At 42.5% G+C, this 27,814-nt stretch overlaps 1 protein-coding gene across 18 annotated transcripts in view; it reads left to right on the top strand.

Moving 5' to 3' along the window:
• Window positions 1-27,814, top strand: part of CELF2 (CUGBP Elav-like family member 2) — a 491,927-nt gene that overhangs the window by 442,368 nt on the left and 21,745 nt on the right. For 12 of the 18 annotated variants that reach the window (XM_025188438.2, XM_075908547.1, XM_025188442.2 and 9 more), the window contains 2 exons: window positions 2,894-3,028; window positions 4,942-5,073. In XM_025188438.2, the coding sequence (XP_025044223.1) occupies window positions 2,894-3,028; window positions 4,942-5,073 (267 nt within the window). The remainder of the gene's footprint in view (window positions 1-2,893; window positions 3,029-4,941; window positions 5,074-27,814) is intronic. The other 6 variants (XM_075909147.1, XM_075909199.1, XM_075909196.1 and 3 more) reach the window with 1 other exon arrangement.

Genomic DNA, 27,814 nt, shown 5'->3' on the forward strand with positions numbered 1-27,814 from the left:
GTTTCAGCTACACCAGACTAACACGGCTACATTTCTATCACTAGTCTAATTGAGAGAGAGCAATCAAGACGTGTTGCTTTATTTCTTATTTCTACCAGCCAAACTGCAGAATGGCATTAAAGATGTCCTCCATGAAGATTTGCATTGTTTTCTGGAGTCTTAATGTTAAGTTGTGTATACTTCTAGAGCACATGAAATTTTATTAAAGGCACTTTGGAGCAAAAGAAACCTAAGCCCACTTCCTATTCTACAAAATGTTCCCCACACTTGCAAAGAGAGGTGGGGGAAGCAAATTAATAGGTCTCCTTTGTCTGTAAATTTGGTGATCCATTGGCTGAACTACTCGAGAGGTGCTCACCATGTAAATCAGAATTGTAGAAAGTACATTATGCACCCACCTCCATGTAGCAGCAGATTGTAGGTGGCCTAAATGAGTTCACAAGTATGTGAACAAGAGGATTCTAGGAGCTTCTCTATGTTTTTCCTCCCCTACTTTTGTGCCCCTGCATAAGGATCAGGCATAATCTTTACCATTGTGCTTCCTGAGGACCTCTAATACCAGCAATAGAAAGTGTAGACGATGGGGAGGGGCCGTAGCCAACTTCCTTCTTCATACCAGACAGCATAACGACTTGCTGCAGTCTGTAAAAACTTATAGGCTGTGGCCCTGCTGTTCAAGAGGACTTGTACCTGTCTCCAACTGCGACAGTGTACCTCCAAATTCACCCCTTTGCTATCATCACTGCAGTTAATGAACAAGCATTCGGCAATGGATTTTGTGTGTGTGTGTGTGTGTGTGAGTGAGTGAACAAGCGCCGAATGCTTGCTCATTAACTGCAGTGATGATCGCAAAGGGATGAATTTGGAGGTACATTTTCTCAGCTAGAGACAAGTGCAAGTCCCCTTGAATATCAGGGCCACTGCCTATAGGTAATAACTACTCTCTGAGTATCTTAGTTATTTGTACCTTGTAATTAGAGTAGTTGTATGTTTATTGTGCATTATAACTATTATAGGTTATAGGGATTAAGGAAAAACTTGATGTATATTTCTCAACCTCTCTTAGAATTTGAGAGGTTTCCTATATTAGTTCCTCAAAGCATATGATGATGGCCCCACACCTCTCTTCAGCCACATTACTGATCCAATCATCTATCACAATTTTTTTTTTGGTTGAGCCATTTATTCAAAAGTGCTTGACATTCCCAACTAGGGCTGGTTGTCAAGAGTTCTGTTCTCAGAAGACAGCTCAATAAAGTGGCCAGATTTTTAGAAGATCTCAGTATTTAAAAGCTCTGATATTAGAACAGTGGAAACTTCTGAGCGCTGAGCACAAAGTTTGGCTCGCCTGATTCTGTCCTGTGTTAGTTTAAAGTTATTGCTTCTCTTTATTATGCCATCTGCGCTCAGCCTCTGTAAAATATGCCTCCTGCTCTTTTATTTTATTACCACTCAAATATTTGTAGTGTTATGATATTTCCCTCTTCTAATTTTCTCCTTATTCATATTAAGTTCTCCTGCTCATGTGGTCATAGTTCATTGCTTTAACATTCTTCTCTGGACTTTCTCTAATTTATCAATGTCCTTTTCGTATGGCATACGCAGAACTCCTGCATGTGGCCAAATCAAGGTGGGGGAAAGAGGCATTACTATTTTCATTGTCCTATAAATGATGCTTATGTATATAGCTGTGATGCCAATTCACACATTCAGACTATCATCTCTGGGCAACTGCATCCCATTGAGACTTCAAGTTCTTTGCCCCATTGTTCTTTAATCATCCTTCTTCCAGTTTGCATGCGTGCTGTTTAGTATTTGTCTGTCAACAGATGTTCCATTTCATATTTATCTAAATTAAATTCCCTGCTGTTTACATTTACCCAGCTCTTGAAGGTCTTTACCTCATTCTGAAATGTAGATGTATCCTTCACTAACTACATCTTGTAAAGTAGTGAATAAGTTCATAAGCAATTTGGAGAATCTGGGTGGCTCACTTGATTATAGCACAGTCTACCAAGAGGTCTCCAGTTCAAATCTGGCCCTGAATGGTAGTGACTGAAAATCATTTCTGTCAGATAGCTGTGCTGTGCTGAATTTGAAATGAATTTGATAGACACGATTCAGTTCCAAATAGACAGAAGGAATTTCAGGAAAAAATTGTCATCACAATTGGCTGTTGTTGTGCAGGTAGTTGCAATAGAGAAGTGAAGAGGGGGTCTGGGGACTGAACTTGATAGGGTCTGAGTGCCTCTCAAGCAATAATTAATTGACCTTCTCTCCACCTGTGTGAGGTCAGGAAGTATTATTATCCCCATGTTTCACACAGAGAGATTAAGTGACTTGTCACAGCGCAACTCTTTGATGTAAGTGGGAACTGAACACAAATTTCCTGAGTTGTAAGTCCAGGCTGTAAAACCATCCGCCCTCTCACCTGCAAGAGAGATATGAGCCATGTTGGCTGGGGCCAGTCTGAGGGTTCCACAAGGAGTAACGGTAGTTCGAATTAGCCTAATTCGAACTACCTGCTCCGTGCCGCGTGTAGCCACGGGCACGGAGTCCGAATTACCGAGGATTTAAAAATGGTGGCACCCGGCAAGATGCAAATGAAGCCTGGGATATTTAAATCCCAGGCTTCATTTGCAACTTCGATTGACTACATTAACCACCCTAGTTCGAACTAGGGTGGTAGTGTAGACATACCTTGAGGTAGCTTATATCAGACCTGCCTGTGGTGTAGCTGTTCAGTGAATGATAGGAGGGTTTAACTCACCTGTACAACTGTCAGTCCAGAAATATTTACAAGACTTATAGCCCTTTAGATTAAATCCAGTTTTTAAATGAGGAATCTCTTAATTAACCCTGCTGCTGAAAATGCATTTTGTTCTTTGTGCAGGCATGAATGCTTTACAGTTACAGAATTTGGCAACCTTAGCCGCCGCCGCCGCCGCCGCCCAAACCTCAGCAACCACCACCAATGCAAATCCTCTCTCCACAACAACCGGTGCGCTGGGAGCCCTCACAAGTCCCGGTAAGAGCAGATTACTTTCAATTCCAATTCCACCAGAGGTGTAGACAGGAAGGAGAACTTCAGAAAGTTAATCCTGTATCTGCTTCTCTCCTCCAACAATCTTGCACCTGAAAGGTGTGCAGGGTTTGTGGTTTTTAACGTGTAGGGGTTTTTTAAGTGTGTTTAATCAGCTAACTGAAGCCCAGATTTTGCAAGTTATTCCATGTGGGCATAAGGATCTATGCTACCAAGCTCACTGTGGGGGTAGGACCAATGGAACAGTCTTGCAGTGTCCAACAACCAACAAGCACACACACAAAAAAAACCCCACTCTCTAGTTGCGTAAGGAACGCAATAAAATATAACTTTTCAAAAAGAATCTAGAATGTGAGTCTTCTCAGTTGGCCTGTGACAGAGAGTGGGAAAAGGGAGCAACTTCCCTGAGCCCTTTAAATTGTCACTTAAGCCCCAGGTGGCACTGAAGGGCTGGCGAGGGGAAGCTAGGCCCCACCCCTTCCATCCCAGATTCCACCCCTTCTGGGAACATGGACCCATGCCTCCACATACCTTGCCCAAGGGCTCAGAAGTTCTGCTTCTCATACTGGAAAAAAAATGACAAACTGAATTTGTTCCCTCTTTTATTTTTCTTACCTTTTCTTCCCCTCTCACCCCCACCTTTTGGCGCCTTCAGAGATTGCTCCTGCTGGTAACTGACCGTGAAAGTAAGCATAGCAAAAATCCTGCCGGATTCTGATCTCAGTTCCACTGGTGTAAATCCAGTATACAAGAACTCCTCGTCGTCTCCGATGACAGTGGAGGGTAGAGTGATTTACCACAGTGTAACTGAGCCGAGACTTTGCCCCCTTCTCTTTATATAAAGGCTTCAGGGGATAGTCCTTTGCATCATGAAGTGTGTTTATTGCAGTTCTGAAACCATTCATATCGCTTTAGATGCCACGAAAGAACATTTGCATTTAATCCTGTGTCTACGTATATTCATCCCTCCTGACAAAGTAATCTGTGGCAGAAGGTTTGAGCTCAACAGCAAGGGAGGCAATCTTTGACATATGTTGTAGGCAGAGCCTGTAGTAACACTTATTATTAACACATCCATTGTAAGACTCAATTTTCAGTGGTTTATACCTTTGCAAGACTAGAGGACTGAATTTTTCCATGTCTGGTGTCTGTCTCAGGCTGAAACTGTGACAGAGACTGAGAAGTAAGGAGGGGAAAATAAGATAAAGAGCCAATGAGGACAGGGGGGAAGAGAGTTAAAGAGCTGTGAGGAAGGCAGAGAGGGACAGATTGGACAAGGAGTTGAGGTGGAAGGAACTTAGAGTGAATGGGCAAGTAAAGATATTGGAAGGGTAGGGAGACTGGGACTTGAATGGAGACCTTGTGGGGGGGCGGTTGAGACAGGTTAGGCAAGGAGAATGGGACTGGAACTAGGACAAGGAGACTAGACGTGGGAAGAGACAGGACTGGGATGGAGACAGGTTAGAGTTGATGAGGAAGAAGGGGGTCAGGCTTAGAAGAACTGGCAGCAGGATCTATTCTGACTGCTGGAACACACTCTCCTCCTGGCATGGCTTCCAAGATTCCAGAATCTCACTATTCTTCTGCTGTCATCAGATCTGTGAAAGCCATTGGCAAAGTATGTGTCTCACACTGCTGTCAGATACTCTGTTAGCTCAATTGGCAGACAGCTGTGCAGTGGATCGAAAAGTTCCAACCCTGCTGATGGCCCATACGGGCATCGGTATGATGCCACATGATGCAATTTCTGGGTAGGGGTTTTTTTTTTCAGTTTGCTCTTTTAAAAAACTAGGAAATGACAAACAAGCCACTATGCTAGAAGAACAGTAAGGATGCAAAGTCAAGCACTCGAAAGCTAGGAAATTCCATACTGAGGATCCTTGCCTTATTTATTGCAGAACTTGGAAGTTGTGTAGTGCATGAGGCAGGGGACTGCATGAAAAGGAAGGACAGTCTCATCGTTAGGGCAGTTGAATGTTGCCCTGGAGAACTGGAGTCTATCTCTGCCCTGCCAAACTACGTGATGCTGGGCAAGTCACTTAACCAAACTTTTCACAGGAAGTCACTATTTGTATTTTCATTGTGTTTTGGGTGCTCAACTTGAGACCCTGGGGTCTGACTTGCACAAGTGCTGAGTGCTCACGATTGCCGCGGAAGTGAATAGGTTCTGTGCTTTGAAAAGATAAAGTGCTATATAATGCTCGAAGTGCTCTGAAAAGTCATGTCATGAGCATCTCAAAGAGGCACCCAGAGTTAGTGAAACATCCATAACTTCACAGGGGTTTTGGGAACCAAAATTATTTAATGTTTGTGGTACTATCCTGACGAGTGCCATAGAAAAGTTGATGAGGAAATTAATAACTCCAAATTTAAAGCAGGTTTTGAATAGTGTGCAGTCAATAAAGAATGAGGCCACACAGTAAACAATAAGGAGAAAACAATACACTTTGGACCTTCCTGGTTCGGTACCCATGGGAACTCACCGGTCCCAAGGGAATTTCCCATACTAGGGGAAGTCCCTTGCCACCAGCCTCTGAGCCCACCACCCCTCACTGCCACTGGCTCCGCTTCCAGCCCCCAATCCCCGCCTTGTTTCACCCCTCTTGCCAAACAGCTTCCAGCCGCACCACTGAGCCCCTGCTACCCTTAAGCTTTCTGATCCAGGAACATCCATGGTCCTGCCAGATCATGAATGTTGCCAAACCAGAGAGTCCCAGTTTAGGGAGGTACAATCTGTGTTGAATGGCTGCTCATTCAGTGAGCACCATTCATTCTGTGCACTGAATGAGACGGGGTCCACTAGAAGAAATAGCATGTGCTAATATAATAAAGACTGTATTCTAATGCAGACTTACAAAGGGACTGAATTAAAGTTGCAGATACAACTTTAATTCTATAATGACTTTTCCAGGAGGTCTAGTGTACAAACAGCAGTCCTGAGGATTATACATGCACTGCATTTTAGAGATGAAAAAGACTCCTTGGATCAACTAGTCCAACTGCTGCCAACATACAATTGTTTTAAAGGGTATTTCTAAGTGTTGCTTAAGATGAATAACTCCAGAGATGGAAGTATGTACGCTTCCTTTCCAATGCTATTTAATGGCCTAATTCATCGCGTTGTTTTCTGATGACCCACCTAATTTTTTGTTTGCATCCCACTTTTCCATTAGCTATTCTAAATAATTCTTTCCCCCACAATCTGAGCATTTTAAAAATTAGAGATGGCCTCTTTGGTCATTTAGCCCATGTTGTTCCCAAAAGAATTATTCACTACTGTATGGCTTTTGCATTAAGACTAGTTTTGAATGTCTGAATGTCTTTATCACCTTTTTTCTGGACCCCTCCGAAGTGACTGCACCTTCATTGAACTGAGGTATTCAGTTTAGTGTGCAGTGTTGCAAATGTATTTAATTCCTTGCTCCGTAAAGGTAAGCTAACTTTAAAAGTTGTGCGTGTTAATCTTATAACTCAGGATATATTGATCAGCACATTAAGTTATAAAATTATGTACGTACACAGCTACCCAGTTGTGTTTTATCATCCTTGCTGAGTATTCCCCTCTCATATGGCCAGCCTTTTGGGTTATATTTCCCAAAATTATGTTGATTTGCATTTTTGCGGATAAAAATTTATTTTTTATTCCTTTCCGTTTCTCTGATCAGGCAAGAAATATCAACTCTTTTCTACTTTCCCATAAAAGCATGGAAAACTAAAGCCAGGTCTACACTAAGGAACAAAGTCAAACTACGGTACCCAACTCCAGCTATGTGAATAGCTTAACTGGAGTCAACATATCTTAGTTGGAATTTCCACAGTGTTTGGGAGGTCGACAGGAGAAACTGTTGACTTCACCCCGGTGGAGTACCAGAGTCAATGGGGGCACAATCAGCAGTTGAATTAGTGGCTCCTTGTTGGTCTAGATGATCTCCTGATAAGTGGTGACAAGGCATAAGACTTTTAAAAGGAATGCAGGGCTCCTCTACTGAGTCAGATGCCAAAGCCCTGAATTAAGAGTCAGATTGATTACTGCTATCTCAGCCTGGATATGAAGCTGTAGCAGATGTTTCTGTATGAGCAGTAAATGAGTCTACAAGAGGTCCTAGAAAGAAGTGCTAGGAACAACCCATCTGATGAAGAAAGTTTGGGCTGAGTTTTTACATATATTTTTTTATTTACCCATAAAGCCAAAGCCCAGCAAGGAGGTGAAGTTTGGGACACCTTTGGAAGTGTAAATCACTGTAGCTCTACTGGCTTCAGAGCTGTGCCATTTCATGCTGGCTGAGCTGCTGGCCTAGAGACTCCCGTATGAAAACTGGGGAAGTTTTGGAAGAAGCCAGAGATGGCCTTTAGTTTCTCTGTAATTTTATTCATAAAGCTGAGGGTACTGTATGGACGCTCTGTGTATTAGGCAAACATCCCAAATACACAATACAAGTCAATTCTAAAGAGTGCCAGTGCTAAGAAAACAAATCTTGTGCCATCATGGAAAAGCAAAGGGACTAATTCTTAGACCTTGCAAATCCCGCTGGGAAACTAGGTATTTTCAGATAATGACGCCAAATGGGTTGTGCTGAGGCAGATATTCGGAAGGGATGAGTTAATACCTCCTTGGGGTATTGACCCTAGCAATGGAGACCATGATTTTCAGAAGTAACTGATGATTTTAGGTAGCACCTTTATGAAACTTTTTTTCAGCAAGGGCTGAGCACCCCAGTTATGCACCCCAAATTACAGACCACTTTTCAAAATCTTAGCTGAAGTGAATAGCCACAGAAAACCATTTTCAATATTCGAAAGCTTACTGTGGCAATGAAGAAGTATGTATTTAATAGTCTCCTTATGCCTGTACACACTCCATAACTAAACTAAAACCAACCATTGTTAAAATGTCCTTCAATTTAACCTTTCTTATCTGGTTCCACATTCTTCACCCTAGTAACATATTTTGTAAACCTGAACAACATCTTCCTATATTCTTCTCTTCTCTGGAAAATACATTTCATTCCATAAAGCCTTTCAGAGCAGCATAAAGCATTTCCATTAAAATTTGAAATAGATTGGCAGAAAACATTTGACACTGCCTTTCAGTATTGGAGGGTTTTTTCTGAGGGATGGGGGTACTTTGGGTCGAGTTTTCTTTTAATTGAATGCTCCAGTTTGCTGAGTATAGTGGGAGTAAATTATACTGTCTGATTTCAAAGCCCAGAATAAGCATGGGAAGAAAACGTTTCTCTTTCCTAATAATTCATTAAATTAACAGGTCCTATTTATTTATTTATTTATTTGCTTGCTTGCTTAAAATATTTTTACCCTGCCTCTCTATTTAAAATATTTGAGGCGGCTTACACAATTTTTAAAAACACAATACAAATATATATAAAAAATTAAAATACGAGACCCCAGAGGGACATAAAACCTGCTAAAAATGTCAAGAGAGAGGGGCACCCACACACAGACTCAAACACCAATAAAAGCACAAGTAAAAAGGGTGGATTTAGCCTGATGCCGAAACAATGCTAACATTGGTGCTATGTGAATATCCCAAGGAAGAGAATGCCACAGCCTGGGTGCAAAAGCTGAGAAGGCCCTGTTCCATGTAGATGTTAATCTTATCTAAATAAGTGGGGTAACACTGAGCGGAGCCTCCTCAGCTAACCTCAGTCCCCGGGCAGGTTCATATGGGAAAGACAGTTCTTCAGATACCCTAGACCCAACCCATTTAGGGCTTTATAGGTCATAACTAAGACCTTAAATTGTGCCCGGAAACATACTGGAGCACTGTTCTCCGGATAACAAGTACTAGTTAAAACTCAAGCAGCCGCATTCTGCACCAATTAAAGTTTCCAAAGGCTCTTTAGAGACAGCCCCACATAAAGTGTATTACAGTAATCCAATTGGGATGTATCAAGAGCATGGGTCACTGTGGCCAAGTCATGCTTGTTCAGGAAGGGTCACAGCTGGTGCATCAGACAAAGCTGCCCTAAAGCGCTCCTGACACCAAAGAAATCTGGTTCTCAAAGGTTAAAAAAGGGTCCAGGAGGACTCCCAAGCTGCATACCTGTTCTTTCAAGGGGAGAGTAACCCCATCTAGAACAGGTACTATGCCACATTCCTGAACAGATGGCCTCCTGATCCATAGGACCTCAGTCTTATCTGGATTCAACTTCAGCTTTTGACTTCATCCAGTCCATCACTGCCTCCAGACACCAGTTTAGATCAGTCACCGCCACACCTGGTTCTGATGTCACAGGTAAATAGAGTTGGGAGTCATCTGCATATTGATGGCACCATCCTCCGAAACTCCTTATGACCTCTCCCAGTGGCTTCATGTAGATGTTAAAGAGCATAGGGGACAAGATGGAATCTTGCAGGACCCTGTAGCACAATCTCAACGGGGTCGAATAGCATCCCCCTAGCGCCACCTTCTGAAAGCATCCCAACAGGTAAGACTTGAACCACTCTAGAACAGTACCTCCAATACCCAACTTCGCCAGGCATTCCAGAAGGATACCATGGTCAATGGTATCAAAAGCCGCTGAGAGGGCCAAGAGAATCAACAGGGACACACTCCCCTCATCTATCTCCTGGCGTAGGTTATCTACCAAGGCGACCAAGGCAGTTTCAGTTCCAAAACCCGGCCTAAAGCCAGACTGAAATGGATCTAAATAATCTGTTTCTTCCAAGAACGCTTGGAGTTGTAATGCCACCACCCACTCGAGTACCTTGCCCAAGAAGGGAATATTATCAACTGGGTGATAGTTATTCAAATCATGAATCATAATTAAGGAAAGCTCTCCTATTCAGGACAGCACTAAAGTGCATGCTTAACTTTAACTGTTTAAGTCCCATTGATGGCAAAGTGCTTTTTTTGAAATGGGCGATTAATAGTCCACCGCCACACAAACTCAAATCCATATTTATCCCCTCTTCCTTCAAAGTTCTGTTCATGCTCAGATCCAGGGTTTTGTTTCCATCCAGGGACTGGAGATAGCAGTGAAATCTGGTGCCCTCAAAAGATGGGTGTTTCGGTTAGGATTCCTCTTTAGACCTGATCACTGGACTTACACTGAATTCTGCAAGACAAACTTGGATGAACTCAGTGCTGCATGGGGACAGACCTAGAGATGACCCCAAACCAAAATTTTGCCTGATCAGAGCAGCTGAGAGAAAGGGATGAGAAAGGGGCAACTGCCCTAACACCCAGTGATTTAAAAGGGCCGGGGGCCACAGGACCTTTAAATTTCTGCGGGAGCCCCAGGTGGTCTGGACCAGGCAGCACTGAAGGACTGAGTGGAGAAGTCTAGCCCCTTTCCCTCCCCGATCCCGCCTCTTCTGCCTAAGTCCCTGCCCCTTCCAGGAGTCCAGAGCTGTGCCCCATACCGGGCACAGTAATTCTGTTGGCAGCCCTGTGTAGCAGCCCCTGTACCTGATATTTGAGGATGCTACAGTTTTGTGGCTGGCCCCTAAGAGGACTTGCAAGATGATTAGCAGCTTGAAAACTAGGCTCTCTGATACTCACTGTTGAATTTATGTGAAACTCCTCCTTTCAAAGTTCATCCAGTTATCTATTTCAAAGTAAATGCCTTGCATTTTACTATGAATGCAGCCCTGTACAACTTCTCACTGGCTTTGACTCTACAATCTGTGGGCAGTCATTCTCCGAGCTGAACATTTTAAAGCATTCTCTCTCTTTCTAAGTACTTTCTCTTATGCTTCAGACAATATTAATCCAGAAAGGACAGAGACAATGCAATCCCCAAAACTATTAATTTTTTTATAATTGTAAATTTATATTTTCAATTTTGCATACCCATAGAAGCCTTTCCCTACAGTATTGTTAGAAATTATTTTTAAAAGCCTTTGCTTAAAAAACATGAAAGATTAAGCTTTCATTTTAGTAAAAAAATTCCCTCAAGCAATAAATAGGTTCTTTTGTCTAGTGGCCTCAGAAAAAAATTTAAAGTAGTTTAAATTGCCTCTGGTTATAGAGTGTTTTTTGCAATTATTAGATGGTAGTGGATAAAAATGAAAGAATAAAAACCAGGTAAATACGTATTACTCTTCCATGAGTTTCTCACAGGTCTTTAGAAGCTTCATTTCATCATTTTTCTTGTCTTTTATTTTGATATGATAATTGTTTCTTTTATTTACTTTAATCACGACTATTTAGTTAATTAATTCTTCACTCTTTTTCCCCATGTTGCTCGGAACACTTTTCTTTTTTTTTAAAGTGGAACTCTGTATCATGTAGAGACGCAATATTTTATAATGGTTAGAACTTCAGATTAGGTATCAGGAATCTTGATTCTCTTTCAGATTCTCTTCCAGACTGTGACAAGATTTTATAAACAGAGGCATTAGCACAGATGCCAGAGCTTGCACAATGCAGGTTAAGTCAATAGGACTCCACATGCTAGCACATGGATGTGCAAGGTCAGGGCCTCTACCTTTAATTCACTGTGTGACACTTTGCTTGCCTTGATTTACCCACATGTAAACTTAGGGATAATATAGTTCACCCACCTCACATTGGTGGTGCTAAGTTTAATTAGTATTTACACAGCACTTTTAAAGTCTCTGGTGAAAGGTACAATATAAGCTCCCAGTATTATACAAACTGATATTCCGGCAAATATACTACAAGATAGGAACATTTTGGCTGCATAAAAAAGTGAGAAAACGCCGAAGTATGGTTCCGCATACACCTTTAATTTTGCCCTGTTGCACATATGCATCACAATATAGTTTGTAATCGTACTATTTCCTAAATATGATATAAATCTTTTTAACAACCAGTATCACATTCTTCCAAAGAGAAGGGAAGAGGCAGCAAAGGATACAGCATACATGTGCCCAATGCAATTTTCTGATACCGTGAGGCATAAAGAAGCTAACTCAGAAGCTAATATAGCTGCAAACTTAAGTAGCCTTTGTATTCCATCACATTTTCACAATTGTCCTATGCTGCTGAAGTATATCTGCCGTATGATATGCAAGAATAGTTTCCTATGCCTAATGCATATCAGTGATCTCCCTGCACGGTGATTATACAAAGTACTACAGGATTCTAGAGATGTGTACTGAAAGTTGTAGAAAAAAATCTGAGGTGATGGAATGTTTTTGAGAACGAGGATGTGATTTTGTGGTTACAGAATGAACTGTAAGCACATATGGGGTCGAGTTAGACAGACAAGCAAAGGTAATTACCCCTCCACAAGATATTTAACAGGGCTGAAATGCAGAACCATTTCAGCCCCACAGCACAAACCTGTACCATCTGAGCCAAGGGAGTAACTCTGCTCCCAGGCATAGTAGATTTATATGTGGACTAGCTACTAGAGGGGAACAGCACACATCCACTCACTTTACAAGCATTCTGTACATACTTACCTTTGCCATTTCCTGACCTTTGAGTGCTTAATCATGCTTGCTGTAGGCTATTTTCAGTGCTTATGGAAGTCAATGGGTCATCTATGATAGCTGTTAATGAAATTTTCTAAAGCGTGTTTTTATTTTGTTTTGCTTTTCTTCTTAAAGATGCATGTATTTTCTGAAAGGAAAATCTGAAGGATTGATCTACTTGGCTAAACAACACTGGAGTGTCTTGTACCAAATTCTGTCCCTTATACAATGCCTCTTTTTTATTGCAGGAGTTTGCAGCTTTTAAAATACAAGATGAGTAGTGAGTGAGGCATAGTTTCCTGAGTACCCTGTCTCATTCACTACTCACCTACACAACACAACTAAACTGGCTCTGCATGCTTTGCTAGCATGGCTTTGTCAGCCTGCATAGATGGATCCTAGAAGGAAGTGTCTATGCAAAATACATTGTGTGTGCAAAGAATACAATTTTCAACAGGTCATTACACTCAAATCAAAACCAGGTATGACTGTACTCTTTCCATGCCACAGTTCAACTGTCTGTTTCCATCTATTTTAAGTAGTAGAGCTGTTAGAAAAATAAAATTAAAATTAAAAAAGCTGCGAACAATTAGGATAGTAAATAAATTACACATATCCCCATGCTCAAAATAAGTTACTTTCAGGCAGATACTAACACTGGGAAATTTCATCCCCAAAAGAGGAAGTTTCTGAAAGTTATAAAGCAACTGAAAACAGGAGAATAGAATAGAAATCTTTACCCATTTAACAAGGGCAGTTGATGCCAATCCATCTACAATAAATCTGTTCTTTCCTTTATTAAAAATGGAGGGTGGTCACTTATAGTTAGCATCTGTGGTTCATTGGTCAAAAATCTTATTCTCACCAACATCATTGATCTCTGTTCATTTTTCTTAAAGATGAAGTAAAATGATTCTTAAGGACATTATTATGTTATCTACTCAGTAACATATCACAAAGATTGCCTTTGTTAGTTAAAAGTGTTCAAGTTGGGAACACAATTGTTGAAACGTTAAACATTTTACAGAAAATTTAAGATGCCTCAACACAGACACAGGTAAGAATGTTCAAATAGACATTTTTAAAAGCTCCTCTTTTTATTCACTTCAGCACAATACCTATTTCTCCAATCAGCAGTTCACGTCTGCCACCGTGACATTTTGTTATAGGCCAATGCACCCACTGTGCTGTCTATGATTTGCTTCCAGAATGATCCAAAAATAACCAGATCTGTAGGTGAATGTGAAGCTCTGACAGTTTTCTAAAGAATGAATGAAGGGAGATGGTTCATGCTGGAACAAATCAGTTTAAGGCGCAGCGGCTTTCTCTTCCACTTCAATACAAGTTAACACTTATGTATCTTCGTATAGAATTAACATGATCAAGTACAATACGCTGTACTATCATTTAAAAAGCGGTTCATTACGTTTGGAGGCGAGAACTCACCTCGTTTAACCTTCATTATTTTTAGGGCAAAAAAGTGATCTGTCAGGGTATGTCTACACTACAAAGTTAATTCGAACTAACAGACGTTAGTTCAAATTAACTTTGATAGGCGCTACACACGCGAACCGCTAGTTCGAACTTAATTCGAACTAGCGGAGCGCTTAGTTCGAACTAGGTAAACCTCATTCCACGAGGACTAAGCCTAGTTCAAACTAACTAGTTCGAATTAAGGGCTGTGTAGCCGCTTAATTCAAACTAGTGGGAGGCTAGCCTTCCCCAGCTTTCCCTGGTGGCCACTCTGGCCAACACCAGGGAAACTCTACTGCCCCCCTCCCGGCCCCGGAGCCCTTAACGGGACACGGGTTGGCTACGGTGCCCATGCCAGGTGCAAGCCTGCCAGCACCCAGCCAGCAGACCCTGCACCTGGCACGGCTTGAGCCAGCCACTTGCTGCCACCCAGCCCTCCCCCTCTTTCCGGGACCAGGCTGGCGGCGCCCGGGACCGCAAGAGGCGGGCACCCGCCTGGTCTAGTGCAGACATCATGGACCTCGTCCACGACCTCTGCACTAGGCATAGGAAAGTGGCCGTCTAGGGCAGGATAGCTGCCAGCCTGGCCACCCAGGAGCAGGTTTGCATGAAAATCAGGGTGGTCCAGTGAGACCCTCCGACCCTGAGCCCTGAGCTTAGAATGGCTGTACTGTGTCAGACCAAAGGTCCATTTAGACCAGTGGCCTGTCTGCCGACAGTGGCCAACACTAGGTACCCTGGAGGGGATGCACCGAAGACAATGACCAAGCCATTTGTCTCGTGCCATCCCTCTCCAGCCTTCCACAAACAGAGGCCAGGGACACCATTCCGACCCCCTGGCTAATAGCACTCAATGGACCCAACCTCCATGACTTTATCTCACTTCTCTGTAAACTCTGTTATAGTTCTAGCCTTCACAGCCTCCTGCAGCAAGGAGTTCCACAGGTTGACTATTTGCTTTGTGAAGAAGAACTTTCTGTTATTCGTTTGAAGCCTGCTACCCATTCCTTTCCTTTGGTGTCCTCTAGTCCTTCTATTATGGGAACTAATGACGAACTTTTCTGTATGCACCCTCTCCACACCACTCATGCTTTTATAGTCCTCTATCATATCCCCCCCCCCCGTCTCCTCTTTTCTAAGCTGAAAAGTCCCAGTCTCTTTATCCTCTCTTCATATGGGACCTGTTTCAAACCCCTCATCATTGTAGTTGCCCTCCCCTCTCCCATCCTCTCTCTTCCCCTCTCCCAGCTCTTTTTCCCAGTCTCACCCAGTTTTGTTCAATAAAGAGAGTTTCTATTTTTGACCACACGTGTTCTTTATTTTGTACATCAGGAAGGGGGGCTAGGGAGGGGTAAGTGGAAGGAGGTGAGGGAGGAATGGGGTACGAGCCCCCAATGGGGAGGACTGGGGTGGCTCTGCGGGCTCCTCGGGGTGGAAACTCTCCTGCAGACCCCCGATTGACCCCTCTCCCCAGATGGCAGCCTGTGGCAAGTGCATCCGGGCTGATGTCCGAGTGCTGTGATGTGCCGAGTGTGGGCAGTCAGGGCACTCCAAGCCAGGACCGCTTTGCAAGCGGGAAACCCCCTGAGAACTGTCTGTCCAGGGTGGGGGTCAGGACCCTTTAAGCACAGCCCTCGGCTAGCCTGAGACAGCAGCTCCACTCTCTAAGTCCTCATCTGATGCCCTGCCGGCACTGCTTCCGGCCATCCTTAACCCCAGTTCAGAGTCCACTCTGTGTGGACGCGCTAGTTCGAATTAGCAAAATGCTAATTCGAACTAGTTTTTAAGTCTAGCTGCACTAGTTCGAATTAGCTTTGTTCGAATTAACTAATTCAAACTAAGTTAGTTCGAATTAGCGCTGTAGTATAGACATACCCTCAGAGAGAGTACTTTTTAAAAGGCATTTGTGTGCACTTATGTAACGGAACTACATACATTCTTATGTTGTATTTTAATTTAGACTGATTTCTTCTGTAAGATGTTCTCTTAGGTTCTGGTTTGTATATTTGAGAGAAACAAGATAGGAAAATCAGGGTAGAGTGTATTATCTAGTGGTCTGAACATGGGACTGAGAGTAGGGAGTTCTAATCCCAGCTCTGACATGGGATCCCTTTATTTGGCCTTTGGCAAGTCATTTAATATCTCTGCCTAGTTTTACCCATATGTAAAACAAGAATAATATGTACTTGCTGACAGGGCATATTGGAGTCTTAGTTCATGTTGGTGACATGCTTTGAAGCTGAAAAGTGCCATGTAAGAGCTAAGTACGATTAGGATAGTTTGTGTTGCAGCTGTTAATGCACTTTGAAGCAAGTCATTATTTCATGGATAGGGAGCACTGATCCCTGGTGTAATTATTGTTATCATGGACATTGCAGAGGGTCAGTTAGCTTTTGATGTGTGATGCAATAATATTACTCATCATCATGTTACTTATTAATAGAACGATTTTATTACCAAGCAGTGGATGCTGTCTTGGTTCACGCACCAGGGCCTGAACTAGAGATCTCTACTGCTGAAAGCATGCGGTGCTACAGCTTGAGTTAAAGAGCAAAGACTCTGTTCTTAAATACTCTATGGATCAAGAACAGAGGTGAACATACAACACACACTGACCGGTGGGTTCCAGTGGCAAATGGCTCTTGATTTTCCTGATGTGTGATTGGCCAGGACTGAAATTAGAATTTTTATGAACAAAACATTCCCTTTAATTTTGAGACTTGTAGCCAATTTTTTTTTATCGTTGATGCCTAAAACACTAATTTAGACACCTAAGCAAGGGACCTGATTCTCAAAGGCTCCAACCCACAAACAGCTCCTGTGAACTTCAGTGAGATTATTGGTACTCAACATCTCTTATTATTAGCTTCAGGGAGCAGCCGAGTTAGTCTGTGCCGGGTAAACTTAAAAAACAGCAAAAGGTCTGGTAGCACTTTATAGACTAACAAAACATGTAGATGGTATCATGAGCTTTCGTGGGCACAGCTCATGATACCATCTACATGTTTTCTTATCATTAGGGGACTCTTCATTAGGCATCTAAACAAAGATTTAGGACCCTAACTTTAGACAGCCATGTTAGAGAATATTGGCCGATAGGTAAAGTTTTTAATAGCATCGGAAATGTAAGCCTCTCTTCTCCCAGATAAATATGGTCTGAGGAGCTTCCAAACTAAAACTCCTGTCTTTCTAAGAGCTATGTGGTGAGCTCTGCCAGAAACTCCATTGAAGTCAAGATGTCCCTTTTCTATCTCCCTCACCTGGGAGAATGACAGTGATGATGATGATGATGACCTGAAGGATGAAGTGGGGGACCCCACAAAAGCCGTCAAGCAATCCACAAAGCAGAATGATCTGTTTATAAAATCGAGTTGTCCCTTGAAATGTACTAAGTACTTTCCAGATATTCCTACTAAATGTGTTCATCTCACAGCAGGGCATATTGCTATAGTAGCGTTACAATAAAAAGATTAGTTCCTGAGATGCCACTGAGTTGTTAACGGTGAATGAAATCAACAGAACATGCGAGTAAATCAGTTTGTGTCAGTCCTGCAACCTTAGGAAAGGTCTTTCTGTAAAACTTCTTGTCTTCTTTTAGAGTGAATATTAACATTGCGTGAGGTTAGATCTAAACTGAACCCCGCATTAGAAGGATCTAATTCAACACAAGAAATGTTTAGGTTTTTTTATATATAGTACATTATCTTCTGCCTAAATTATTAAATCCGTTGTGTTAGCACATTTCAGGTTTTGCATTTCTGTATATAGGTAACACTTTTTACTACTGTATATATTGGCTGTGTGTGTCTACCACACAATCTGTAATAATTTTCAGCTGTGGTCAGCCACAAGAAATTCAATTTAAAAAAAATTAAAAAGCTTATCAGTATACGTTGCACATAAGACACAGGAAACAGCTAGACTGCTGGCTTGTTCAGGTTTATTTTCTGCCAAAGAATCATACCATTCTGCTGTCACCTCAGCTACATAAGGTGGACATTCAACCTCAGCTACCACGTGTTTTGCAAGGATCTCTGGCTAAGAACAGGCTGGAGCTGTTAATTGCCATTTAAATCTTGATAAAACCTGCACACAGGAAGAAGTTTAATAGTCATGGTTCACCACTACTAGCACGTACCCAATACTGTCCGGAATTCTACCTGGTGCCCAAAGATATGCTTATTGTGATCTTCTGATCTTCTGTGGAACATAGTGGAATTCAAATTTGTGGAATGTGTTTTAACCACTGTCTGCTGTAACCTAGTGGGTTGAATATGGCACTAGGAAACCTGGCTTCTGTACCTAACTTTGCCACATCTGTGAAATATTTATCTGCTTTCGGAGGTTTGTAAGCCACATTACTATCCACAGAAGAGATGTGCTAAGTTAAGTGCAAAGTGCTAGTGCCGTGTTGAGTTGGTATTGATAGAATATTTTGCAAAAATTATGTGCAAGGGGAACCAGTTGCATAATTTTACATCAAATCAAATAGTTTTCTGCGACTTTTTGTTTCGTAAAAAGATGTATGATACACACCCTGGCATGTCCCTGCCCATCTTGCATGCGCAAATCAAGAATCCACTCCTCAATCTGCCAACTTTTGCACCGTCTGGATTGTAATTATGTGAGTCAGGAGTTCTCGATTTTTTTTCTTTGTATGAGCGCCTCATTGTCTCCTGGATGCATCTCTTCTCCTTCACAATCCTGGGGACCACCTCCCCTGTCATTCATAAGCGAACAGCATTCTTGTGGCAAGTAGACCAATTGCTTACCTGTGAATCTTCTGTCTAGGCTCTCTTAGCTCTGAGAATATCCCTGCTCTGAAGAGTTTGAGATGTTGCGCGTGCCAAGAGTTTTATGTGGGTGGACCCTGAGTCTAAGCCACCAATGGGCAACCCTAAACTAGTGAGTGGGCTGCATGAGTGGCCCTCTTTCATCTCAGTGGGCCACATGACAATAGGATAGTTTTGCCAGCTGTGCTTGCATACCTAGAATTTGTTGGGGTGTGTTGATTGAACCCTACCAGTGCTATGGTTAGATGCAGAGGGAGCGCATGGCTATCACAATGAAAGCTGTGTGCAAACAACGTGAACCTCACTTCATGTGCCCTTGCTTTGTGCCTTGCACATTAGTAATACTGGTAGGAAAAAATGGCCTAGACAGAAACCAGCAGAATTGGCCCACATGCAGGGTTTCTAAAGGTAAGAAAAATGTCTCGGGCCACACATAGAACCCTGATGTACCACATGTTGCCTGCGGAGAGCTCCATTGACCAAAGACCATAAGTACTTTGGGTATTGACTTCAATGGGGCTCGGTATTGGGGTCTGCCTGTGTGGAGCTCATTGAAAGACTGGGGCCCATACGCTTGACTTGCAGCAAAGGAGTTTGAAATCATAAAACTTATGGAAGAAGTCAAATGCAAGGAGAAGGTAAAACTCCAGTACTGGGTATAGCTCCCCAGTACTTTAGCTAACGGCTTGTCTTAGCAGTTCTTTGATCTGCAATGGAGGGGTATACATTTTAATCTGGACTGGCATGTCGTGCATAAGCTAGTCTGTGTGGACCCCGCTGGCGCACACTAACAGTTCCCTAGCGTGTGTTAATGTAGTCCCTTCTCAAACAGCTCTTTTTTTAAATGGGCCCCAGCGCACCCTCTACACAGGCTGCTTCCTGCATGACACACTAGTGTGAACTAAAACGTACGCCTCTCCCTCCTGCGGACTAACTCACCAATTACTGTAGACAGGCCTTAAAGGCAGGGCCCATGGTAAGCAGGCTACAATCTTTGGCCCCACTGGGCAAGCTGAGCATGTCAAGTTTCAGTACTGGTTCAGCACGGTCGTCTCCTGGTAGGATGTTTTATTGTTCTGTTTTCATACCTGATTACAATTGGAACTGTTTTGTGCCTTGAAATGATATAGCTCCAACCAGGCTAGTACACTGTGCCCTGTTTTTGATTCCACTAGGTGTCTTAAATATATTTGTACATGCAAGACCAAAGGTGAGGCTTTTGTTGTACAGCATGTACAATGTATTTCTATGCAAGGAAAGGAATCTGAAACTGGCAGGTTACGGCACTGAATGCTGATCTTCGCTGATCAATACAGTTCAAACAGAGCAGAAGTAACAATTTCAAACCTGCTCAATATGTTACCTGTTCTGCCCTCTTTGTCCCTCTGCATAATCTCACAAACTCACATTCCCTAAATGTAATATATTTGCTAACATAGTGGGCTTCCTAGAGATAGAGAAGGTGGTAGAGCTAAGAGCTAAGGCCATGATTTAAAAAAAAAAAAAAAAAAAAAAAAGAGAGAAAGAGAGGAAAGAACTAGAAGTTTGGCTCCCAAATCTATATTTGAGCTTCTGTGTAAGTAGCTGAGGTTGTTGCCATTATTTATTTTGTTATTGTTGTAGTACCTAGTTACTGTACAAAATCAGAAGGAAAAGACAGTACCTCCCTAATCTCCATATGAGACTAGAGACTGATATAGACAGGTAGGGAAATACAAGGAAACAAGCATGCAATATTGTCTAAATAGATAAGACAAACACAGAGCACCCAGCAGATACTATTAGCATTTTTGAAAGTCAGGTCAGCTATTTAGCAGCCTAAATCTGGGTTGAGGAATCTAACTTTTGGGTCCATTTTTTGAAAATTTTGGCTCTGGACTTCTGGATGCTCTTTCCAGCTTTGTCATTGACTTGCTGAGTAGCAGGTCATTTCACCTCTCTGTGGGTATGTCTAGACTACATCTTTGTGCATAGCTTTTTCCAATTCTTTTGTCGGAAGAGGCTTTTCCAACATTTGGCCCATCTAGGCTGGGCCAAATGTTGGGAAAAACCCTCTTTCAGAAGACCCCTTATTCCTCATATAACAGGGAGTACAGGGTCTTCCAAAAGTGCATTTGCTCTTCTGCAACAAAAAGCGGACGAGCAAACACGTTCCCTGGATGCAGAACAGTTCTTCCGAGATACCTCCAGTATCCCGAAAAAACTGTGCAGTCTAGCCATATCCTGTGCTTTGTTTTCCCAGCTGTAAAATGGCTATAAGAACATGTACTCTCTGAACCTCAGAAAATGTTAATTAATCTTTGGTAAGCCCTTTGCAAGGCTTTCATTAAAGCTCCTTAGAAGAGCTACGCCAAATTGCCATAGATATTGAGGCATTCCTGCTAAAATGGAAAGACAGTTTTGGGTTGGGCTGGGAGGTTCAGCCGGAAAAAGCCCTCATTGGTCTCCTTTGCCACTTGGAAATTTGAAGCTGCCGTGGCAGCTGCTATTACTTTCCCTCCCTCCCATCTAGAAGATAGTTGTCTCACAAAACATCTTCAGCCTTCTTTCTTTTCCTGGATCAGCCATTATGGGAGTCACTCAGCCTGAATGCGATGATGAAAGGGAGAGCCTGGTATCTCTGAGTTGTTATTACATAACAACTACAGAACCTTCTGTTCTGTGTCGTCACTCCATTGCTTCCATATGGCTCTACTTCTCCCTGACTCTGAGTCATTGTTCTCTACTGGGCTTGTTCCATGTTCTAGAATCTTGATCTTTGACATGCTGCCAGTCATCACTTCAGAGATCAGCGTACCAGTCATACGTTTCTAGTTTTCCTTTCAGCCCATCAACAGCACGTGAGATGGCCAGACAGAGAGCCTGCCTCTCTAACCCAAGAATACCCCCCATGCCAAAAGTTGCCCCAGTACCCAGACTCGCCTACCTAGTCTCATGACACAGACTATTGCACTGCCAGTTTACTTGGGAGTGAGTAGTCTGCCTTGCTGGAGATCACCATAAAGGGCAGACACTTTAATGCCAATCGCGTGCGCTCGTTAGATTAGAATACTGATGAGCCCTTTGGAAAGGCCAACAGCATCTTCCTACAACACAAATATTGAGTATCCCCTCCCCCTACACACACTTTCCTTTCCCCATAAAAAAAAACCTATCTTCACAGGAATAAATTAAAACTTGGAGGTGTGGTTATTATCACAGAATAATTAGACCCCCTGGGATTAGAGACACTCGGTGTTTGTTAATGCCCCTGGGTTGTGATTATCTAATAAAGATGATGCCTCTGTCATTCCTTAATTATTCTTCCCTTTTTGAACGTTCCTTGTTCAGTCAGAATCCGTAGTGTGTGCTCATCTCAGACAGAAATACTACCACAAATCCCACCATGTAGTGTTATATGGGCTGTTTGATTGACTTGACAAGTCTCCCTTTCCCTCACACACACGTCCCCATGTTTCTACTTTTTATTTAATAAACCACAGCATTACTGCTCTTTAGTTGCTTATTGCATACATGGCAGACATTTAAGAGATTCATTAAAAGTGACATTGTTGGTCTTGAAAAACGGCCAGTTGCTGTCTGTGGCTATGTTGATAGGGCTGTGTAGAGAGAGTTGGTCTGGATGCTTAAGGTCAGAGCTAGCACTGATTCTAAGTAATGCTATTTTGACAGTGTAAGTCCCATGCTGCATTAGAAACTGCCCACAATTCTGTGTAATTAGTCTCTGTCTTCAGGAGAGGGTTGGGACTGAAACACGAGGCTACGTTGCTGTTGTCTGTCCAACAATGAAAATTCTGGCCAGTGTCCTTAGTCTCTTGGTTTTGCCAGGACTAAAATTCATTATTCACATAACATTTGAGAAATAAAGAGACTCAGTTACCATTGTTTTACAAGATATAGAATAAATGACAATGGAGAACCCTGTCTTTACTTGATTATCCTAAATTCCAGTCTCTCATTTAGCTTTGTTTGCCCTCTTGTACCAAGTGAGGGATTACAAGGTATTGTTTTCACTCGAGGAACTTTTGGGGGAGGGGAGGATTTGTAAATTCCATTCCTTGGAATTAGCTTTCATAGTTTTGTAAAGAACTTTTGGTCCTTTCTTCTACCCCGCTTCCTTCCTTTCCTTCCTTCCTTATCTCTGCATAAGCTTTCATGGATAAAACCCACTTCATAAGATGAATTGGTTAATGCATTACAAAGGCAATTTCCCCTCTCTGGATATTCACATTCCCACACCAAGTGCTATGAATGGCCCACTTCCACCCTGAATAGATTAGCTTCATTAACACAAGCAAGTTCTTCTTTATGAATATATATTTCTGCTTCTGTAACTTCCACTCCAGTTCATCTGATGAAGTGGGTTTTACTCATAAAAGCTTCTGCCCTAATAAATCTGTTGGTCTCTAAGGATACATCTACACTACAAAGGAAGAATGAAGCTGCCACTGTCAATCTTCCAGGGTTCAAATTAACAGTCTAGTTAAGACAGCTAATTCAAATGGAGAGGGGCAATCCAACCGCTGCCGGTAACTTGCCATCAGGAGGAAGGGAAGTCAAAGGAAGAGTGTTCTTCCTTCAACTTCCTGCAGTGTAGACAACATCAAAAGCTGAGTTAAGCTACTTTGACTTCAGTTATCCAATTAATATAGCTGAAGTTGCATATCTTAATTTGACTTTGTCCTGTAGTGTAGACCTATCCTGAGGTGCCACAAGACTCCTTGATATTTTTTTAGATACAGACTACCACGACGTTACCCATCTGAGACTTTCTTTATCACTGACTGGGAAGCTGTTAGGTACTTTGTGAGAAAAATGGACTTCTGCATCATTTTATATTATTCTTTTTTATTTTCACTACAGTAGCACCTAGCAGCCTCAGCCGAGCTTTGAACTCAAGCCCTTTCGTGAGGGTGGATTGACACTCGGGTGCTGCTGATTCTTGAGCGAATAATGATGGGGACTTAGACACTCTGCACTGCTAATCCAATCCTCTGTGCTGCTTAATTGTTGTTTTGGAATGTGGCATCTAGCTAGGTTGCCTTGAGACAGGTTAGTGTGAATGTAGATAATGAAAACTAATGCGGCAGTGAAGACAAGCCCAGCTGACCTTACCCTCTAGCAGAGCTGAGACCATAACTCAGATTTGCAGACTCCCAATCCAGTAGTCTCGCCATTCACTCCTGCTCATTCTGATCTTTTCCTTGGGTCTCCATATCTGACTTGCACTCAGAGATTACAGCATTGCTCTTGCACTTTTTTTTAAAGCCAGGAACAGATTAAAGTTCCATGCAATCTGCTCCCTGAAGTCAGAGAGGGTTGTGGATGCAGTGGGAAGTCAGAGCAAGTCTGCAGTTGAGGACTGCAGTTGAGGAAAGATCAAGGACTCAAGAAGGGTAGAAAAACAAGAGCTCATCTTGGTAGCTTTGAGAAGAGAAGGCTTTCCGAGATCAAGAGTGAGCGTAGGCTGTACATGAGCAGTGGGCAACTTGTGGCCCACAGACCTCCTCCACCCCCAGCTGCTCTCCTCCCTTGTGCCCCTCTTGCACACTGGGGCATTGGAGTCCTGCACTTCCTATGCCTCCGCCGTCCCTCCCAGCACTTTTGGAGTGTGCAAATCACCTGATTCGCACTCTGTCCCCACTCCTTCCCCTCTCTCCCCCACAGCTGGAGTGCCGCCAATCAGCTGTTCATGGTGTTCCAGCTCTGGGGAAAAGGGGGGTTCTTTTGAAAAAAACCCGTCTAAACTGCTCTCACTTTCAAAAAAGTGATTGGAAGAAGATATGTAAATTAGCACCAAATTTGCATATCTCCTTTCAAAAAAAGAACGTAGTCTAGATGTACCCTGAATGAAGAAAGCACCAAATCAGGCACCCACTCCACAGACCTTTTTTTTTTTTTTTTTTTTTTTAAATGTGATCAGGCTTATTTCATGGAGCATTAGTGGGCAACCTGCGGCCAGTCAGGGTTCTGTCTGTGGTCAGCAAGATGTTTAGGACACAGTTGCCCACACACAGGGTTGCCAGATTCCACTGGTTTCCGTCTGGGTAGTTTTTTTTTCCTCCTGGTATTGCTAAAGTGATATGCACATAAAGCAAGGGCACATGACGTGCATGCTGATTGCACACAATATTGACTGTGAGACTGTGTACTCCCCCTGCATCCAGCCAAAGCTCTGCTACGGTTCACTCGTCACAGCCCATACATTGGAGGTACACAAATACAGTTAGCAAAACTATCCCAGGAGACTGTCTTGGTTATGATAATTTTGTGGCCCCCTGAGATAAAGGTGGGCCACTCAAGCGGCCCACTCACTAGCCTAGGTTGCCCATCACTGATGTAGAGTCTTCTCTAATTTATGCAAGCTGGCCATCACTGCGTCATTTTTGCAACTCTCAGGGTGCATCTACACAGTGACACTAGCTCAAAATAAGCTACACAATGATGTACATTGCGTAGCTTATTTCCAGCTTATTTTGAGAGTCTATTTTGAAATTTGGCACTGTCTACACAGTGCCACATTTCAAAATAACCCGCTATTCTGAAACGTTCTTTTACTCCTCATGGAATGAGGTTTACAGGGACGTCAGACTAGCGCAGTGTAGACGTAGCCTCAGAGAACACCAGCACATAGAGATGGCCAATCCCTGCCCTAGATCATGCCCCCATCCTGGGGTGACGCAGGAGCTGATAGATCTCCTGACAGAAAGAATTCTTAAATTGCTGACTACACCAGAATTACAGCTGCTTTGAACTGGAGCATCACAAAGCAGGCTTGGAACAAAGCAGGATCTGGCCCAGTGGATTTAACTCCTATATGGCTCTAGTAGAGAATGCGCTATAGGGAGAGCCTCTATGCACTGAGGCTTGGAGAGGAAGAATTCTGCCCTCACTTTGCTTGCATATTCTGATGCTTACAACAAGAGCAACCAATGTTCCTTCCTTTTAAACAGTGTGTGTGTGTGTGTGTGTGTGTGTGTGTGTGTGTGTGTGTGTGTGACCTAAAACAAACACAATACTGTTAAAATAAATAAATGCCCTTTAAAAATAATAGAAAACACTATTTGGAATCTTAGTTTTGTAGTTCTATTTTCAGACATCTGTTCCAATCTCTTGGAGCCTCACACGCTGCCAAAGAAAAGGTGGGACATCGGTGGCAACCTTTAAGCATATGGTATAGAGCATCCTAGGGTGCCGCTGTTCCGTGGAATGTGCCTTCACTAAGAAGTCATCAGAGACAATTATAATATGACATTTATCACAGAGAGTGAAGATGGAAAGAGCCTATTAGATCATCTAGTCCATCTTCCTGCCAGTGCACAGTTGTTGGCTGCATGATCTCATAGCTCCTTTCATCCAGAACAATGATGGTGACAATTAGTATTTAAACAGCATTTTCATTCATTCCAAAGTGCTTTACAAGCATTAACTAATGCTCCCAGCAGCCCTGGGAAGTGGATAATGTGAACCACTTTGGAGATGGGAAACTTGGGGCACAAGCGATGGTGAGTCAAACACGATTGTGCAAATGAATCTGTGTCAGACTCAGGAAGATGGTTCTATTGTCATTTGAGTTACAATCACACCTAAGGTCCAGCTAACATTATGGCCTCATTGTTCTAGGCTCTAGTACACACAGGAAGAGAGAGTCCCTAACCTAAGGACAGTACAGGGAGATAGAATCTTGTCATGTTGCAAATGGTTATAAAATGGATCCAGTCCTTTAAAAAAATTGGAAGAAATCCAGTCATAGTCTAAAGGCAGCCCCTATTCCTCTACCATTAGTTCACCATCATCCTATATTCGCTGCTCCTTTGTCCCTTTTATCTGACTCTTCGAAGCCAGCTTGTTTCCTTGATGCTGCCTGTATAGCTTACTGAGATTCAAATATATATAGTTAAAGGAGGCAGGGATAAAATTCCCAGTACAAAATGAAGAATAATCAATTTACTGCTAAGGATACAAGCCTCCAGCTCTGGAAGACTAAGCCATTATGCACATTTTGTATATTTCAGTTTTTCTAACAATTAGATAGCAACATTGGTAGAAAGGCAGCCTGGAGAAAAACCTTGCTGTCAGTGCATCAAGCTTTCTAAGAATCTGGAGACAGCTTCCTACTGCTTATTAAGCACCACTGTAACGCAATTCAGATCAGAGCTGCAACATTCCAAAACTTTTTTTATTATTATTATTCAGTGGTATGCCTGCTCCGGAAGAAACCAGTTTATAAATTCAGAAGGTTTCCAATAGATTTTTGTCACCTGGATGACTAAAAGCAATAAATATCAAATAATGCTGTGATGACACTGAAGTATGCTCCCTTTGCCATTAGCACGAGCAACTGCTGAGCCCAAGAGCTTGGCTGATGTTAGACAGTTATTCTGGTTTCCCAAATGAAAGGCACAGACTTTTTTTCTGTGTTTTCACCATCCATACACAAGGTCATTTCAACTGAAGGAAAAGAGGGAAGAGACAGGATAAACTCCTGTAATCCTTCACCTGAGACCGATTTCAGTGTGCACCACAGGTAGGAGAAACAAGAGTGTAGACAGCAGGCATCTATACATAAAGCTTCCATGATATTTTACCTTTTTCTTTATTACACTTTTGTGTTGTGTAAGTTTCATTTGCTGGTGGTATTGAGCATGTTCTGGAAATATTTTCAGCTATTAACCTAACTATATGGCTGCTCTTACTATAGCATATCACAATGTTTGGTTTATTTATCCCCACAACACTCTTTGGCAGTCCAAGTACTCTAACTAACCTCTATTTTATAGCTGGGAAGCTGAGGTACAAAGACTGAATGAATTGCTCAGGCTCACACAGCAAGTCTGCGGCAGAGCAGTGGAATTAAATCTGGTTTCTCAGGTCCCATGCTAGTGCTTTGCTCAGTGGACTGTCCTTGTTCCCTCTCTTTACCGCATGTTAAATTGTATTGTGTAAATGTAAACTCTTTAATACTATACCCTGCAAAGTAACAGCAAGCAAAATAGGAAAGTCGGTCAAGTGTATCTGACGTGTGGCTAACTCCTCCTGTCAGGTGTTCACATCATTTCCAAGCAGTAAAAATAATTGCCAATTATTTGAGACCACTAAT

Source organism: Pelodiscus sinensis, chromosome 1 (genome assembly GCF_049634645.1).
Source record: "Pelodiscus sinensis isolate JC-2024 chromosome 1, ASM4963464v1, whole genome shotgun sequence".
Taxonomy (NCBI): Eukaryota; Metazoa; Chordata; order Testudines; family Trionychidae; genus Pelodiscus; species Pelodiscus sinensis.